Below are 19,377 nucleotides of genomic sequence, written 5' to 3'. Positions count from 1 at the left end.
GGAACTGGGGGCCGAGGTGGTGGGGGGCCCATGGGAGAGCACAGGCTGGTGCTCAGACAGACCCAGGTTGAAACCCCAGACGCCTCTTACTAACCCTGTGACTCTGGGCTCATTATTTCACATCTCCGAGCCTTCACTTCCTCATCGGTGAGATGGAGATGGTCATGTCTGCCTCCCCGGGTGATCTGAATGAATGAATGGTGGGCATTGGGGGGTGAGCCATGGAGGACGGTTTTCCCCCTGCTGACGCTTGAGAGAGATGTTTGTGAAGCCCTCAGCCCTGGACCAGCTGTGATAGGAAGGGCTCAGCCAATGGGATTGGCAGTTGTTACTGTTATTCCTGGAGGTCGGGAAGGCTTCCTGGAGGAGGTGACATTAAGCTGGGCCTTGGAGTTGAGCAGAAGGGTGTGTGGTTCTAACACAGGGCACAGCCTAAGTGGGGGCGCAGAGTGGGTGTCTGACTAAACCAGGCTCAATCCCAGGGGCCTGAGTGAGTGAGGCCTGGGCGGGGTGCATACCACTGGAAGCTCCTTGCCACCTGGCCAGGCTGCTCCCCAGTTCACCCACCTGCCTGCAGCAGCCCTGAGTTAAATTAGGGACACTGGGCCAGGGGCCAGAGAGGCAGGTGGCTGGGGACGGTCCCTGCCCTCGGCAGCACCAAGTCAAGGTGGGTCTCTCCCCAGACCCAGAGGGGCCCGAGGCTGTGTAAACCCAGGACGGCAAAGGGGCTGTTCATGATATGTTGGGAAAGATCAGTGGTGACTAAGGAAGGAGAGGCCCTCCGCCCAGGTAGCTGGTGTAGCAACAGCTGTAGAACATTCTAGTAGGTCGGGAAACACGAATACATACCCATGGTGGAAATCTGGAAAATACAGAGATCTCACTGCCCAGATGGCTGTTTATTTTTACGATGATACATTTCTTCCAGATTTTTCCCCAAGCTTATTAATTGTATATCTCGTCCTTTCCATAAATTCACACACACACACGCTGAAGCATAAGCATTTTCCCATGTCTTTAAAACACTTTACAATGGTCTGTCATCAGGGTGCATCATAGTTATATAGCAGCCCTGTCCCCCGAGAATGGACATTGGGGCAACTTCTCACACCGTGGATACCTAACACCCACGTCATGCTGATGATTTGCTGATTACCAAGCCTTCCTGTACCAGCACATTCGATCTCCCCCAATAACCAGTCCTACAGGAAGAAACAGGCTCAGAGAGGTTAAGGAACTCGCTGGAGTTCACACAGCATGTGCCCAGGCTTTCCCCACCCCCGACCTTTCATCCACACTGGGTAGGTCTTTGCTGCCCCCTTCTGGCTATCAGCATCTATAACAGTCCTGCCTGTCTAACCCTTAAGGCTCATAATCCTTTGGGTTCATTTATTTGCACAACAACAACAAAAAGATTATTGAATACCTGTCGTATGCCAAGCAAGATCTGGGAATACAAAATAGAAAAAAAATCTCTACCCCCCCGTGGTGCTTATATTCTAATAGGGGAGACAGGTAAATAAGAACAAATTGTATCGTATTCAATAGTGACAAGTGCCGTGGAGACACACACAAAGGATGGCACTGTCAAGAGCACAATTTTAGAGAGGCCACCAGAAGCTAAGGCCTGAATGAAGACAGGATATAAGCCATGTAGAAATCTAGGTCAATGATCAGGGAACTAAGATCCCACATGCCGTGGGGCAACTAAGCCTGCGTGCCACAACTACTGAGCTCGTGCACCTCAACTAGAGCCCCCGTGCCCTGGAGCCCACACGCCACAACTAGAGAGAAGCCCGCGCACCACAACAAAGAGCCCGTGCCACAACGAAAGATCCCTTGTGCCTCAGTGAAGATCCCGCGTGCCGCAACTAGGACCCAGTGCAGCCAGAAATAAATTAACCAAATAAATAAATAATAAATAAATGTTTAAAAAAAGAAAGAAATCTAGGTTGAGACATCCAGGAAGAAGAGTTGTCAGTGCAAAGGCCCTGGGGCCCTGGACATATTTTGAAAGTAGGGCCAACAGGATTGCTGAGAGTGAATGTGGGGAGGGGGAAAGAGAGAGATCAAGGATGGCATCAAGGGACTTCCCTGGTGGCCCAGTGGTTAGGACTGCATGCTTCCACTGCAGGGGACGTGGGTTTGATCCCTGGTCGAGGAACTAAGATCCCGCAAGCCACATGGTGTGGCAACAAAAAACCCAAAACAAAACAGGGTAGCGTCAAGGTTTTGTCCCAAGCAGCTGGAGAGGGAAAGGGAGGGGAGGATCTGAGTGGTGGGCAAGTTTGACACCCGAGTGGACAGGTTGGGAAGGCAGTTGGATCTACAAATCAGAGAGAGCCCCACTGAGGGGTATAGCTTAGGGATAGAGCATTTGACTACAGAGAGAGTCCCCCGGAGACATGCAGTCGGGAGCCATTCTGTATTTCATGCATTTTAGTCATGAAACTGGATCACAGTGGGGTTCAACAGGGATAGTCAGAAGGGGTTCGAGGATGAACCCTGGGGCCCTCCAGCATTTAGAGCTGAGGAGAGACAAGTGAACTGCCAGAGGGTGTGATGTCCTGGAAGCTGAGTGAGAAACTGTTGAAGAAGGAGAGTGATCACCTGGGCCCAGTGCTGCTGCAAGGTCAGGTTCAGACCTGAGATGGGACTGTGGGATGGAGCGCCCAGAGGTCCAGGGATGGCATGGTCAAGAGCAGTTTCGGGGGCTTCCCTGGTGGCGCAGTGGTTAGGAATCCACCTGCCAATTCAGGGGACACGGGTTCAAGCCCTGGTTCGGGAAGATCCCACATGCCGCAGAGCAACTAAGCCCATGCGCCACGACTACTGAGCCTGCACTCTAGAGCCCGCAAGCCACAACAACTGAGCCCGCGTGCCACAACTACTGAAGCCTGCGCACCTAGAGCCCGTGCTCCACAACAAGAGAAGCCTCCACAATAAGCCCATGTGTCGCAACAAAGAGTAGCCCCCTCGTCGCAACTAGAGAAAGCCCGCGCACAGCAGTGAAGACCCAACACAGGCAAAAATAAATAAATAAATAAAATACATTTATTAAAGAAAAAGAAAAGAGCAGTTTCAGGGAGGGGAGAGGACCTGAGTGGAATCGTGGGCTCAGGGGAGAACAAGAGAAAAGAAATGAACTCATCAGCTGCAGATGATGGCAGAGGAGAGGTGGGGTGGGAGCTGCAGCGTGAAATGGGATGAGGAGAGGGTTTTAGAGGTTGAATAGTGACAGTGTGATTTTAGAGAAATGGATGACATGGCAGCAGAGAGCGTGGGGAGAGTGGGCAGAGGAGGGACGTCCCCCTGAGAACAGGAGGTGGGGAAGGGGGTGCTGAGAGCACTGCCAGAACCCCTCTGCACACAGGGGGACAGGGGAAGGGTGACTGGGGCGGAGGGAAGATTGTTGGAGTCAGCGTCCTAGAGGGAGGGCTAGAAAGATGGGAAGGGACAGTCTCAGAAGGAAGTATGACCTGGACACCGTGGAGAGGCCACCAATGTTGATGACCAAGGGGTTTGGACATGACTGGAAAGAGGAGAGGAGGTCGAGACAGGGAGGGCCAGGGGCTTGGAAGGCATGTCTACCCGCACGTTGATCCCCAGGAAACAGGACGGATGGCAGCGGTGTGGGTGTCCTGAGCCCCGTGCAAGTTCAGTGCCACCCACAGGCAAAGACCAGTCCTCCCCCTTCCCCAGGAGAACCAGCTCCCCGCAGGCAGGCCGGCCACGTGCATCTGGGGGTCTGGGAGAGCTTCCCAGGGAGCTGACGTTCCTCCCCGGGGATGGGGGGTGGGTTGCAGGCTGAGGGGGCAGCACTTGCAGAGGTGGGGAGCCCTGAAATGACCATCCTTGTCCAACCCTCGCTGAGTGCCCACGGCGTGCCAGGCCCCAGGCCTTTCCCCCAGAGCCTCGTGGGGTCTTCACAGCAAGCCTGCGAGGCAGATGCTGTTTTCATTCCCATTTCGCAGCTGAGCACACCGAGGCTGAAGGAAGCAGTCACATAGGTAACACAGGGCTGAAGTCGTACACAGGGCTGTGCCGTTCTGGAGCCTGGGCTGGTTGGGCAGCGGGGGGAAGATCGCAGAAGAAGAATAAGGCCGAATCATGCACGGCCTTGACCTAAACTCAGGCTCTCTCTGCTGGCACTGGAGGCTTTTTCAGTCAAGGAACTGATAGGGTTGGATTTGTATTGTCTTAGGATTGCCATGGTAACCACACTTCCGCCTACCAAGGTGGGTGGGAGAAGGCGGAACTGGAGCGGCCTGGGCTGCGGGACCCAGAGGTGGGTGGGGTTAGGATCTAGAGGTGGCAGTGGGGCGTGAGGAGGGAGAGAGGGCAGAAGGTTCCAGAAGGGTGATGGTGGTGTCCATCCCCAAGGCGGGGTCTGCAGGCCTGTGGGACATCCAGGAACAGTCATGGTGCTGAGAGCCTGCAGGGTGGCGCTGGGGCTGGCCTGGGTGAGCGTGGAGCCAGCAGAGAGGGCCCAGGGCAGAGCCGGGAGCACACCGACCTCCAAGAGACCTTGAGGGAGAGGAGCCTGTGAAGGAACAGAGGAGGTGGAGCCCCAGAAAAGGAGATGGAGGGATTTACGGGTAAGAAGCGCTGAGTCAGGCAGCTGTTTGCAAATCTCCCATGAGAGCAGAGTCCTAGGCAACACCAGAGAGATCAAGGAAATGAACATTCTCTAAAGGTTCTGGAATAGCAGTGGCTTTAAAAAAAAACAAAACGAAAAGCCTTGTAGGTAGTGAGTTCCCCATCACTGGAGGCATCCAAGCAGCACTCACCTGGAGGCACTGCAGGAGAGGTGGGAGAGGCTTTGCCCGCTGCAGCTACCTTTGGCTTGTGCATCCTGTACCTGTCTGCCTGGAGCCCCAGCCCTTTAGAACTAGGGAGGGCGCAGACAGAGGGGTCTCCCCACGCACTGACTCGCTTCCCTCTGCTGCCCGGCTCCAGGCTTCCCCACAGCTGCCCTGCCCCGGCTCCCTTCTGGCCAAACACAGGCTTCCAGCTTCCTCTCCTTTTGGTTTGGTTCTTTGGACCCCAGCAGCTCAGCCCTCCCTGCCAGCTTGGGGGAACTCCCTGGTGAGCAGCAAACCCGCCCACCCCTGGAGCAGGGGCTCCGGGCCCCACAGACAGAGCAGAGCTGCCGACTTCCTGTGTGACTCCAGCAGCAAGTCCGGTTTGCCTGCCTGGGCCTCGCTCTCCCTCTTTGCAAAGTGGGAAGCGTCACACTGGGGCTGCCCCGGGGTGCCCCAGCAGGGCAAGGAAAGGAGGAATAAATGGCCCGTCATGTGCGGGAGGGGTAAGGCGGAGAGGCCGGCCAGGCCGGAGCGTGGAGGGCCTGGAAGGCCTGGCTTTGCAGCGTGGACTGGACCCTGCAGACCCGGCCTTGGCAAGCTCTTCCGCTGACGTCCCCAAGGCCGGAGCCCGAGCACCCCCGCGGGACAGGGCCGAAGCGCTGCCGGGCCCCAGCTTTACCTAGGAAGCCCCCATTCCAGAGAGTCTCCACTTGAGTTTTCATTCAAGGAACTATGTCAGATTACATTCTGCTGAGAAAATAGATGTTCCCACTCGACCTACTTCTCACCCCCAGCGTTCCCTGAGGCCCAGTTTGAGAAACTCAGCTGTGGGTGAAGGGTCTGCGGAGGGGGGCGGGGTACAAGGAGGGAACGGCTCCAGCCCCAAATGGTACCTCTTGTCATTGTCCCCACTGGGGCCTCTGCTAGGTCTCTGCGGGGTCTCCTGTCACTCATCGGGTGCTGGGAGGAGTGGGCTTCCCAGAGAAGGGGACCTGAGCCGGGCCTGGGATTGACCTCAGCAGAGGGCATTTGGGGGTGGGGGGAGGGACTGAATAGGAGCTGGAAGGAGTCGCCTGCTGGGCCCTCGGGAGCTGGGTGACCTTGGATGAGTTAACTTACTGTCTGTGACCCTGGATAAGTTAACTTGCTATCTCTGGGCCTCGAGGTCACACGGAGCAGGGACAGCCTTCGTGGTCCACCCCCCGACCCTTGTCACGCACCCCTGCCTCCCTCTCTTCCCTACGCCACCCCCCTCCACCCTTCCAACTCGTAAGAGCTCAAAATAAAACCCTGCTTTCTCAAGTTTCTAAAGATGTCACAGTTCCAGTGCCAGCCACATGTTTCTCCACTTCATTATCTCTGCTTTTCTTTGTTAATTAGGCTCCAGTAATGATCTCACTTCTGCCTTCCCGGGAAGAGCTGGCATCTGCTGGGTGGGGCCTGGAGGCCTTTGTGGGCAGACGCCCGGCTGCCAGGCCCAGAATTGGCCGGCTGCCTCCTTTCCTGCAGGAGGGGAGGCCCCGCCCTTTCCATCTGGGTCGTGGCCGCCCCAGTCTGTCCCTGGGCTGGTCAGTGGTCCCAGCCCTGCCCTCCCTCAGCTCTGCCAGGCGGGGGAAGGGTACCTCAAGGTTCCCAGCGGCTGTTAGACAGGGGGCTTCTCAGGCCCCAGGAGCGAGCGGTGGGGGGGCTCCAGGCTCTTCTGCAACATTCCAGAAAACCTCACCGAAACTAGTTCCCCAGCTGGGACCACCCAAGCCGACAGGAACAACCAACGCCTTTATTTAGGCTAGGATGAGATCAGCTCAGGGTCACCAGGCACTGCGTGCGGAACAGAAGCTCTCTCGCTGGCTGATAAACGCGTCTTTGAGCCACGCAAGTGGAGGCCTGGGGGGTGGGGCACGAAGGATGGCTCAGCGCACACGGCTTACTGGGTGGACAGGATCTTTCCAACCTCCTGGGCTGGGTGGGGTGGGGTGGGGGAGGGTCTGGTGGCAGAAGAGACCTCATGGTGGGAGGTGGGGATGGGGACAGCACAGTCTGCGGAGGGACCCCTGCAGGTTTGGGAGCTCAGGACCAAGTACTTAGTCTGTGAACGTTCCGAGGTGTCTTCAGGGCTGGGTGTAAGTAGCTTTTGATCAACACCAATTAAAGAGAACCCTGCCTCGGGGAACTTGCGTTCTGGTGTGGATGCAGAGAACAGACCATGTGCGAAGGGTAAAGGGTACCAGGTGTGAGTGCTGAGAAGTTACAACCCTAGGTGTGGGGCGGCCAGGGAAGGCTGGTGAGCACAGGCCTGGAGGCGGCAGTAGTGAGCCAGGAGGGCATAGAGAAGAGCCTGGCAGGCCGAGTACAGACTGCAAAGGCCCTGAGGTCCCCTGCCAGTGTGGGAGGCCAGGTCGGGTGGAGGACCTGGTAGGAGATGAGATGGAAATGGGAGAGAAGGCCGACTGTGGACGCTGGATCAAGACGCTGACCCTTGTTCCGAGTGAGCTGGGAGCCAGGGCAGGCTTCCGAGCAGAGGAGAGACAGAATCCCGTCTAGGATCTAACAGGATCCTTCTGGCTGCTGGGTGAGGACACACAGGGCGGCAGCAGGGGACGATGTAGGGAGTTGGTCCTGGCAAAGCAGGTGAGGCCCAGTAGTGGCAGCAGTGGTGGCAAGTCCTTGACTCTGGGCAGAGTTCGTAGCTGAAGCTGACAATTTGCTGATGTGGGCTGTGAGAGAGAGAGGAGTCGAGTTTGACCTCAGGGATTGGGGCTGAGCTTCTGGAAGGATGGAGGTGCGGGTAGGTAGCTGAGACGAGGAAGATGCAGGAAGAGCTGGCCGGGGGTGCGGGGGAGTCTCAGGCATGTTTGTGGCGTGTTAAGTCTGGGGTATTATCCAGGCGCTGTTGCATGTAGAGTGGGGGCGGGGGGCGCGTCCAGGGAGTGGTCCAGGCTTGAGGTATAATTTGGGGAATCACAAGCAAATCGCTGGTATTTAAAGCCCTAACAGAATGAGATCTTTGGGAGTGAGCGGAATCAGAGGACCAGGGCCCTGGTGCCTTCAGCCTTTGTGGGTAAGGAAAAAACTGGGAGGGGCCAGGAGTGGGTGGTGTCCTGGGGCTGAGTGGAAGAACCCCGTTCTCCCTGGGGGAGGCCCTTCTCCCCTTGTGGCCGTGAGGCTCCCACGGCCCAGAGACGCGGCTGACATCTTGCAGGGATGTCAGGGGTCAGGCCCTGAGCCACGATGGCTTCTCAGCAGGCCACAGGCCCACTGTGCAGGATTATAGATGCCACCCAAGGCAAGCGGGAGGAGGTTTCCCCTCCGTTGCGCGAAGTAGGGGAGCCCCGGGTTTCCACTGTCTGTTCCGTGAAACAGCAGGTTCTGCACGCCCTCTTGGGTGGGGACCTGGAGAGTGGCAGGGCTGGGTGAAAACCACTTCTCTGGTACCAGCAGAGGATCTCCTTCGCCGGGGAAAGGAGGATGGATTTGCCCCACAGACAACAGAGAGCCCTCAGCGAGTTTAAAGCGAAGGAAGGACATGGGCGGATAGACTGTTTAGAAAAATCTGAGTGGCTTGCAAAGCAGAGGATGAATTCGGGGAGGGCAGGTGAGAAGACCCACCTGGATTGTTGGATGGAGACAAGGGGGCACAGAGGGGTTTCGTCGGCTGCTGTAACAAATTACCCACTCGGTGGCTGAAAGCAACACAGGTTTATCTCCTTACAGTTGTAGAGCTAAGAAGTCCGAAATGAGTCTCACGGGGCTAGTCACGGTGTCCGCAGAGTGGGTTCCTTCCCAAGGCTCCGAGGGAGAATCTGTTTCCTTGTCTTTTCCATCTTCTAGACACCGCCTGCGTTCCTTGGCTTGCAGCCCCTCCTGCATCTTCAAAACGCATCCGTCCAACCTCTGTTGTCCCCTCTCCCTCTGCTTTTGACCTTGCCTCCTTACAAGGACCCTTGTGATTACATTTAGGGTCCACTCAAATAACCCAGGATAACCTGGCCACCTCAAGATCCTTAACTTAAACACACCAGCAAAGTCCCTTCTGCCATGTAAAGAAACATAGTCACCGGCTCCGGGGATTAGGGCATGGACAGCTTTGGGAGCCACTACGCAGCCGAGGTTTCTCTCCTGAGCGACCGTGTGGGAGGTTGGAGCCAGGGACCCACGAGAAGGGAGGAGGGACAGGTTTGAGGGGACCTGGAGAAGCCGGCCCGGGATGTGCAGAATCAAAGGTGCTCGAGGAAGCAGGTGGAAACATGGGTTTGGGGGTTGCGGGTGCAGAGACAGTGAGAAGAAACAGCAGCATGGATGGAGCAGAAGGAAGATCTCTTCCCTCCCCGTGTGCAGCGACTGAGTCGGACGCTCCTGCTCTGTCCTCCCAGCCACAACAGAACGAGGCTGTACTGCCAGGTGGTCAGCGGGCTGGGGTGGATCCCGGCTCTCCCTCTAACTCACTGTGTAACCCGGGGCATGCGGCTTCCCCTGTGTGCCTCAGTCTCCTCGTCTGTAGGATGCAGACACTCCTAGGACCAACTTCGTAAGGTTGTCAGAATGATTAAGTGAAGGAAGCCATGCAAAGATCTAAGAAGAGTGCCTGGCACACAGGAGCTTAATTTCTCAGACGGTTATTTACCGAGCGCTTGTGATGTGTCGGGTGTTATTGCGGGTGCTGGGGCTGTAGTCCTGAACACGTGCAAACAGACTGCACGCTCAGCCCACAGGAAGCATCTGTTCTCGGGTCGTTGGCTGCAGAGTTTGCTGTACAGCACGAGGATCGGGATTGGTACCCCCTCCCCGCGTGAGGCAGCAGAGCCCTCCCTCGCCTGTGCGCTCCGCTGCCTCCATCTGCCCACCTCGCCCAGGCTGGGAGCCGATGTCCTGCTCATCACAGTTAGTGTGTGGCATTCCGTACCTGGCCAGTCATGGCCACAGTTCGGCCTTGGGACCATGGAGGAGGGAAGGGGAGAGGAGAGGGAAGGACACGATTTCCCTTGGGAAGGGGCCACGGGCATGTCTGCTCCCAGGACCGTCCGTCCAAGACAGACGCCCACAAGAAAACCTGGCACTTGCTCCGCCCAGCCAGGTTTGCAGGTTCGAGCACAGAGCTGCAGGAGAGTTTGAGAAAGCCCTCTGAGGAGGTACTGGGCTCTTCTCGGATGGGAAAGCAGCACCCAGGGCTCAGAGAGACCTGGGTTTGAGCCTCAGCGCCACCCATCGCAAACCATGCGGCCTTGGTGGCTGGGAACAGGCACCTTGACTCCTCTGAGCCTCGGTTTCCTTACGTGTAAAATGGGGATCGTAACACCTAGAGGTCAGGTTTGTCGTGAGGAATAAAGAGCATCACTGTGTACGTCACCAGGCATGGTCTCTGGTGGGCACGTATCGTCAGCAAATGGAGGATTTGCATCCCAGTGTCTGGCAGCTGGGAGGGCAGTGAAACGGCCTGGAGCCCCAACAGGAGAGGCCCCAGCCAGACAGCTCTCTGTTGGCCATTGTTCCAGGCTCCTGTGTGCAGTGGGTCAGCTGAAGGTCAGACAGCTGGGCTCCAGGGAGGAACCTGGATCACCTGCCCAGGCAGGTTGTGGTCCACCCACCATGCACCTCCATCCCAGGGAAGGGAGATGGATTCATGGGGGCACAGAGCCCAGCTCGAGGGAACTCTGGGGGAGAAGGCTTGCTTTCTTCCCTCCCCTGTCCCCCTCCCCAGTGAACCCCATGCACTGATCAGATCCGTCATGATCCCTGGCTCATAACCCACTCTGCCATCAATCCCTGCATGTAATCATCAATTGATTGATGGTTGTAACTTTTTATTTTGAAGTGATTTTTAATTTACAAAAAGTTGCAAAGATAGCACAGAGTTCCCACATACCGTCTGACCCGTGTGGGATGTTAACATCTTGCATAACCATGGTCCATTTGTCAAAACTAAGAAGTTAACATCGATTGGTGCTGTGCGATTAACTAAGCTATAGGTTTTATTTAGATTTCTTCAGTTTTTCCACCGATGTCGTTTTCACATTCCAGAATCCAGTCCAGGATACCGCACTGCATTTAGCATTCATTTATTTTTATTCGTATTCCCACATATTTGTTTGCTCACTCGTTAATAAATACTATGGTGAACGCCCATGAACCCGCCACCCGTCTAAGAATCAGAACAGAACCAATAACGTACTTCCACCTACGTGCTCTCCCTCATCCTGTCTGCCTCTCTCCCCAGAACAAATATTCTGAATTTTATGTGTGTCATTCTCTTGGTTTCTTTCCCTTCAAAATTGCAAAACTGCAGGAAAAAAAAAAGAATAGTAGAAGAATAGGAAAAAGAATAGGAAAAAAAAAAAAGAATCCCTGGCTATATATTCTTTGTCAGGATTCATTAATTCTCTTTTTTGTGTTTGTGTGTGTTAATTCTTCTTTCTTCTTTTTATTTTTTTATTTATTTTTTATTTTATTTTATTATTTTGTTTTTTTATTTTTTTTATTTTTTGGCTTCACCATGCGACATTCGGGATCTTTTTTTTTTATAAATTTATTTATTTTTTATTTTTGGCTGCGTTGGGTCTTCGTTGCTGCACGCGGGCTTTCTCTAGTTGGGGCGAGCGGGGGCTACTCTTCGTTGCGGTGCATGGGCTTCTCATTGTGGTGGCCCCTCTTGTTGCAGAGCATGGGCTCTAGATGCGTGGGCTTCAATAGTTGCGGCACGCAGGCTCAGTAGCTGTGGCCCCCGGGCTCTAGAGCACAGGCTCAGTAGTTGTGGGGCGCGGGCTTAGTTGCTCCGCGGCATGTGGGATCTTCCTGGACCAGGGCTCGAACCCATGTCCCCTGCTTTGGCAGGCGGATTCTTAACCACTGTGCCGCCCCGGAAACCCAGACATTCGGGATCTTATTTCCCGGACTAGGGGTTGAACCCAGGCAGGCCCTTAGCAGTGAAAATGCCGAGTCCTAACCATTGGACCACCAGGGAATTCCCTGGAGTCATTAATACTTTCCTTTTTTAAAAAATATTTATTTATTTGGCTGTACCAGGTCTTAGTTGTGGCACTCGGGATCTTCATTGCGGCACACAGGATCTTTAGTTGCGGCATGCATGTGGGATCTAGTTCCCCGACCAGGGATCGAACCCAGGCCCCCTGCATTGGGAGCGCGGAGTCCCAACAGCTGGACCACGAGGGAAGTCGCTGGAGTCATTAATTCTTAACATTTGCCAAATTCTTTCCCTCTCTCCCTCCCTCTGTTCCTCTCTGTCTCTCCCACAGGCACAGACCCCGCCCCACTGATTTCTGTCTCTGCCTCTTTCTCCATTCAAAATAAGTTGCAGACATCTTGAGTGTTCACGCCTAAATATTTCAACACACAACCCACAACTCTCCAGAACAATGCTATTCTTTTGCAGATCCACAATACCGTTGTCACACTCATAAAACTTACTAACTCCCTGTCATCTAATAGACAGTCTGTATTCAAATTCCCAAAAATGTCTTTGATACCGTCGTCCCCCGTGATTTAATCACTGCGCACAGGTTGATTTCTTTTAACATGTCTATTGCATATAATACGAGCCTAAACCAAAATTATTTCATTTTGCTTTTTTTTTTAATTTTCTAAAAATTATTATTTATTTACTTAGTTGCACCAGGTCTTAGTTGTGGCAGGCAAGCTCCTTAGTTGCAGAATGCATGTGGGATCTAGTTCCCTAACCGGGGATCGAACCCAGGCCCTCTGCATTGGGTGTGCAGAGTCTTATCCACTTTGCCACCAGGGAAGTCCCTTTTTTTTTTAACTTTTATAACCAAAGTGTCCTATTGTAACAAGCCTGGGATTTGCTTCTGTCACTTAACATGACGTAACACAAGGTTGAAATGTGTGGCCATAGCAGTTTGTTTTCAGGGCTCTGTAATATTCCACTGAGTGACTGTACCACGATTGACTCGTCCATTCTCCTGTCCTTGGCCATCTGGGTTCCCTCCGTGGTCTTGCCGTTACTAAGAACGCTCTTAGCACGCTTGAGTATGTTCTCTTTGGCACACGTACGAAAGATCCTCTTGGGTACGTGAGGTCATGGGCCTGGGGAGGGCTTCCACCCCACTGCAACATGGCCATCCCCTCTCTGAGCCTCAGCTTCTCCGTCTGTAAGACAGATGGAGGACTTCCTTGCGGGTCCAGTGGTTAGGACTTGGCGTTTTCACTTCCGAGGGCCCGGGTTCAATCCCTGGTCGGGGAACTAAGATGCCACAAGCCGCGCAGCCTGGCCAAAAAAAACCCCAGAATTCCTGCTGCCCCTAAATACAGATCATGGAAGGGGTTAAGCGATGAACTGAGTTTTACCCTTTTATCCTGGCAAAGGTCTGGTGCCGGGAAAGGGAGGTATCGTGCAAGTCGCAGGGTCCCAGAGAGGGCCTTGGCTCGTCCCCCACCTGAGCGGCCCCTGCTTCCTGCACAAGGCAGCTGTTCTGCCCAGGTGGGGTGCCTGTGGATATCCACCCTCTGCTCTCTTGAGAGCCAGGCCCGCCCAGGTCTGCTTTCTGCCTGGATCGCCCAGCCGAAGCCTGGCAGAGAGGAGAGGCTGCTTCGAGAGGGTTGAGGAGGCATAGTTACTCCGCTCTTCCCCTGAGATCCGGTCTCTCCCTCTGAGCAGCATTCCTTGCTGCTTTTAGATGGTGACTGTCAGCACACAGTCATCAGCCTGAGCTGGGGACCTCAGAGTAGGCGCAGAAAGGCCAGGCTGCTCAGGGCTCGTGTACTTTGCCCGGGAGGGCTGCGAGGCCACCCCAGGCATCACCCCGAGCTGACTGGCCTAAAACTGTGTACATAGCATGGCTGGGGTTTAGTAAGCTTGGTTGCTTTCTTTCCCCAGGCAAAATTCAGTTAATCCTCAGGCTAACAGACAGCAGATTAGAAACAACAAGATGAGAGCCACAGTAGTGAGATAGACAGTAGTGAGAGAGAGGAGACCAGAAAACTGGAAACAGCAGCAAAAGGCAGGAGAAATGCCAGCCTGGGGCAGTGGAGGACAGGTCACTGCAGCCAGGGTAAGTTCAACAGCACTTTCTGGACAGCACTGGGGTCAGGTCATGAGGGTGACCTCCATCTACCCCCAACCATGTGCTTAATAAGAGAGGGGTACTTGATGAGTTTTAGAAAATGGTCTCCCCCACATGAGTAAAGCAAAAACCCAGGGACTTAAGAGAACAAACCTCCATCATCTGGAAGAGTTTCGTATGGAAGATTTTGTTTCCTGAGACTACACAAGATAACTGAGGCACTGATCTGGTAATAACATCAATGCTAACTTGACACTGATGGCGTAAGACCTTAAATGTTTTTATGCACCGTATCACTAGATCCCTCCCAACAGGCCAGGATTCCCATTTGAGGGATGTGGAAACTGAGGATCACGGAGGTTGAGTGCTTTTCCACATACCACACAGCCTTAGGGTTACAGTCAAGATTGCCTTGCAACCTGCTGGGCCAGGGAACTTCCCTGTCACTGGCCCTGAGGACCCCCTTTCTCCCCACTGTCTACAGGCATTCAAGCAGGTACATTGAGGGCACACCACACTCCGCATGGAGCCCTGTGACGTTTCCAAATGGAGAACATTCTGAAATGTTTGCAACCGTTGGTGTCCTTACAACCAACCTGGGTTCAGAGAAGCTCAGGCAGGACCCCCCCCAGAGAAGAAGAGTAATAACTAGACCGTGGACCGTGCCAGGCACGGACATAACGTCCTCACCTCATCCTCACGGCAGCTCCATGTGGTCATTGTTGCTAATTTTTTTTTAAGGTGTTTTTTGTTTTTAATTTTTGGCTGCGTTGGGTCTTCGCTGCTGCACACGGGCTTTCTCTAGTTGCGGCGATTGGGGGCTACTCTTCATTGTGCTGAGCGGGCTTCTCACTGTGGCGGCCTCCCCTGTTGCGGAGCACGGGCTCTAGGCACACGGGCTTCAGTAGTTGTGGCACGAGGGCTCAGTAGTTGTGGCTCACGGGCTCCAGAGCACAGGCTCAGCAGCTGTGGTGCACAGGTGCAGCCGCTCTGCGGCATGTGGGATCTTCCCGGACCAGGGCTCGAACCCGTGTCCCCTTGGCAGCCGGACTCTCAACCACTGCGCCACCAGGGAAGCCCTGTTGCTACTTGCCAGACAAGGAAATCCAGTGGTTGCCTAAGGTCACGAGCTAATAACAGAGCCAAGATTTGAAACCAGGCAGTCAGGCTTCAGAGAGTGTGGTCTTAACTCCTGGCAACAGGGCTGCACCTCAGAGCCCGGGAAAGACCACTGGGTGTACAGCCGAGGCCCCACGGGGCCCCAGTGACTGTGCCTCACCCCCCTCCCCATGTTCTCATGTTTCCTGATCCTAGTTTCGCCCACAAGCAGACCAGACTCAGAGGTGATGGCTGCCGGGACCGTCCCACCCCAGCCTAGGCTAGGACAGCCGCTGCCCACAGCCATCCTTGGGGAGGTCCCTGGTGACCCCAGGCCTGGTCACCCCCTCTCCAGATGGTGGGTGTGTGACGGTGGTGGCAGGAGCCTGGCTCTGTCAGGAAGGAGTCCTGTGAGCCGCCCGCAGCCTGCCAACAGGCGCACTTGGCTGGAGGTGCAGGCTAGCAGGATGTGTGGGCTTCCTCCTCCACACCGGGGCTCGCCAGGGCTCAGCCAGGGGCCAGCTGAGGAGAGTGGCCATGATTCACGTCACAGGAGACCAGCTCTGTCCTGGGCACCTCCGAGGCCCCCCGACACAAGCGTGTTCAGCCCTCCCCCCTGCATGGAGCTGGAGGGCTGGGGCTCAAGCAGGAACACAGGGAGGGCCTCTTCACCTGGGGTTCAGGTTCAGCCTCCCAGCAACTGCGTCACTCCTTTGCCCTCACCACCTGAGGGGTTGCCTCTGAGTACACGGAGGACCAGCGCCTCTCTCCCCTCCAGCCCCCGCCAGAGGCTAACCTGGCCTATTTCATTCAAAAACTAGTCCTCTAAGAAAAATGGAACCCCCTTCCTCCAAATTAAGTAAAAACAAAGAGGTCGGGGAGAAGCCAGGAGCAGCTGTGGGGAAACGTGGGCATCCTCTCAGAGGCCCGACACTGAGCTGGGAGGATCCAGTGGTAACGCGCGTCGTGGGCCTGACAGTCTGCACATGGGACGTGCTTGGTCCACTCAGCAGCTGTGATTATTCTTGGTATTACGGAAAAAGGCCCCTAAACTCCCACCACACTCCAGAGGCATTCAGGACACCTCCCGGTGCCACCAGCGTCCCTCAGGCAACTCAGGTCCCACTTTCCTGACATTTAACTGCGGCCACAGTTTGCTGCCTGGGACTGACCTGTGTGCTCTTCGTGCTGGCTGCCCTGTGATGTGGTGTCACCCCTGCCTGTCAGCTGCAGCCTGGTTTGGGGGTGCTCTCCCCGGCAGATCAGACAGGACATAGGGGAGGGGACATTTTCCATGTCCCCTAACATGTGTTGAGCACCCGCGGGATGCCTGCAGCCCCAACGTGCAGATAAATCTGCGTCCCACGGGGCCTTGGGTGGCATGGGTGTCACCTCCTCTGGGAAGCCCTCCTTGATCCCTGGCTGGGTTGGAGTCGTCCCCACCCCCACCCCATGTTTCCACAAGCCATGCACTGACAGTTATCAAGCCCAGTGGGTCACCGAGTGTTCCCCACTGTCCCCTGCCTCGTCTGGGGCTGTGTTCTGTACTCTGCTCAATGCCCAAGGGCAGCACTGCATCCAGATGGGACGGTGCTCGTGAAATATTTGTCCAAGACGAATACTGTGTCAAGACAGTGAGCTGAAATGCTGAGAGGTGACATGGCGTGGCCCTTTGAGGCCTGGCGTTGCCTCTCAAAAGGCGAGGGCAGTGTGCAGCCCAGGCCTGCCCTGTCTTTCTCTCTCTCCACCCACTGGCAGTGGTGCAGCAGGAGCCTGCAGGGGGAGGTGGGGTTGGTGAGTGAGTCCTGCGCTCCCAGAGAGGTGCACAGGTGACGGCCATGTCCAGCAACTACGGGGACCTGAGCTGGTGGGTTTGCTTTGAGGTGCTGTCTTTTAATCCAGAAGGCTTTTTGTCATGTACCGACTGAGTCCGGCCCTGCCCTGGGCTTGAGAGGAGACAGAGGCGGGGAACTATGAGCTGATGGAACAAGAGATTTAGAGGAAACACCTTAAAGATCAACCCTTCTTTCTACAGATGGGAAACTGAGACTTCAGGAAACTCAGAGTGCATGGTAGCGTGAAAGACGAGGACTTTTGAGTCAGACAGAGTATTCCTGGCACTTAGCGGCTATGTGACCTTGGGCAGGTTACTTAACCTCTCTGAACCTTTGTGTCCTCGGCTGTGGTGAGCAGTGACCATGACCGCATCTGGGAAAGCTGCCAGCAGAGCATCCAAGCGCTCGTTGGGTGGATCCAGGCTGATCTTTCCCTGGCCTGTGTGGTGCTGCCGTGCCTGTGCAGAATGCCGGCCACCAGAGCAATCCCTGGTGGCAGGGGGTTAGCTGGATAGAGAGTGTCCTCCACCTCTCTGCAGGCTCTTAAGTGGCCCTGGGGCCCAGCGTTCGGTCCTAGTTGTCTGCTGACCTGGAGGAGGGTCAGGTTGATTCTCGCCACATCCAGGGTCGTGAAAACCATTTGGAAGGGCCATGTTGGGGCGTATGGGAAGATGGAGGGCTCCAGGGGGTGCTGAGTTTGGGGTGTGGCCGAGGGGAGCCATCACTCCCCAAGTTGGGGATGCAGGAGGGAGGGTGTTATCTGGGATGCCTGACATTTGCAGTGTCTCGTGGGCACCCAGGTGGCTGGTAGGCCGTGGTTGAAGAGAGAGATTCAGGAACTCTGAGATACAGCAGATCTAGGTTCCAGAGTCAGGAGCGCTGGCAAGAACAGGACCAGACCAGGGACAGCAGGTGAAGGGGGAGGAGGCACCAGGCAGTGCGGGAAGCTCTCTGCCCTGAGGGGCGGCCCTGGACTGGGAGTGGAGGCCCCTCCCTGGCGCTGGTGCAGGGAGAGGGCTGGGCCTGCTGGACGGGGTGTGAAGGGCAGGCGGGGGCAGCAGACAGTCTGGGTGGCACAGAGCCCTTGGCTTCCTAAATGGAACCGAGTTCTGTGAGATTTTCCAGATTAACACAGGAGCTGTTTTTCTTCACAGACCCATTCTGTCTGCTCTGCCCCTCACCTCCCAGGCCCTGGCTCCCTGCCGGCTCCCCACCCCAGAGGCCCAGCCCCGTGGTTACTGTGCGAGGGTGCCCGGGCCCTTCCTGGAACTCCAGCTCGCTCCCCAGCCCAGGGCACCAGCCCCGCAGCCCGGACCTTCACCATGCCAGCCACTCCCACCCAGCCCGGCCCTGTCCCTGGGGGGCTCCACTGACCCCCCCCTCCTGCTCTTCTAGGCCAAGGAGAGGAGTGAGGGGAGCACGGGGTTCAAGCAGAAAGTGCCCGTGGAGGGCTGCCCTGGACGCTAGGCCGGAAGGGTGTGCAGCCCTTACACCCCCAAAACATGCCTGTCTCCCTGGTCACAGGCCTGGGGCTCTTGGTCTGCAAGGCAACCAGGGTGAGTTCTGAGAGCCCAGCTCAGTCAGGCGGGCACACACTGCTGGACCCATTACTGCCCCCTCCCCGGCACCGGCCCGGGCTTTAGCCGCATCCAGCACATTGTGACCTTTCTCCCTTCAGTGCCCACACATGGGCCAGTCCTACACCTGCTGTCTTTTCCCACCCGCACCCCACTCATCACAGACCCCTACCTGCCTTCCAAGAGACCACTTGAACATCCTGCTCTCCCAGGGGGCCTCCCCAGACTTGCACAGACGGGGTAGGCACCCCGATTCATGCCCCACGTCTCCTCGGAGGTGTCCCCCGTCGCATTTCTGGGCGCCACCCTTGCCAGGCTGTGAGTTCCTGGGAGGAGGCTCACGTCCTCCCTCTCCTCGGGGTGCTCCATGCCTGACATGGGGCCTGTACGGGGGGAAGGTGTTCAGAGAATGTGGGGCGGGTGGATGGATGTACAGACAGACGGCTGAGGCCAGAAACAGGCTGCAGGGGAGTGGGCGGGCCCTGGAGAGTCTGCGCCAGCAGGTGAGGGTCTGGGCCGCCATGGGGGAGAAGGAGTAGGTCCAGTGACCGAGACCGTGCCAACCCTCATGACCCCTCATCTTCCTCTTGTAGATGAAGATGATGCCAACAGACTTGGGGAGAAGGTGATCCTCCGGGAGCAGGTGAAGGAGCTCTTCAACGAGAAATACGGTCAGTGCGTGGCAGGGGAGGGCAGGGCCTGGGGGGCAGCCTTCCTTGGAGGCGCCCCTCCCTCTGCAGCCAGCCTGGCCTCCAGTTGCCCCCAGCTGGCCTGTCCGCTCCCTGGGGACATAGTTGCCCTGTCCGAGACTGATGGGAGCTGATCCCTCTTTCTCCCCATCCAAGAAAGGGGAAAAAACCCTGATCTGTGATGCACACAGTAGGGATGGCTATGGTCAGCATTTCTGTTTCTCTAGGGCTGGGCTGTGTGGCAGAGGCCGTGCCCCACGGCCAAGTGCTTGTTCACGCAGACGCTTGTCTGCCCAACACACACTCAGCCCTGAGATTCCAGAGGAAGGCATCTGATCCCG

General features: G+C 55.9%; 1 protein-coding gene across 5 annotated transcripts in view; it reads left to right on the top strand.

The window, feature by feature from the left end:
• GTF2IRD1 (GTF2I repeat domain containing 1) overlaps positions 1 to 19,377 on the top strand; it is a 111,747-nt gene that overhangs the window by 84,297 nt on the left and 8,073 nt on the right. For all 5 annotated transcript variants that reach the window (XM_060033135.1, XM_060033132.1, XM_060033134.1 and 2 more), the window contains one exon: positions 18,941 to 19,018. In XM_060033135.1, the coding sequence (XP_059889118.1) occupies positions 18,941 to 19,018 (78 nt within the window). The remainder of the gene's footprint in view (positions 1 to 18,940; positions 19,019 to 19,377) is intronic.

The sequence above is a fragment of the Delphinus delphis genome, chromosome 15, assembly GCF_949987515.2.
Source record: "Delphinus delphis chromosome 15, mDelDel1.2, whole genome shotgun sequence".
NCBI lineage: Eukaryota > Metazoa > Chordata > Mammalia > Artiodactyla > Delphinidae > Delphinus > Delphinus delphis.
The sequence above is the reverse complement of the archived record's forward strand: the minus strand, read 5'-3'. Positions and strand labels throughout refer to the sequence as shown.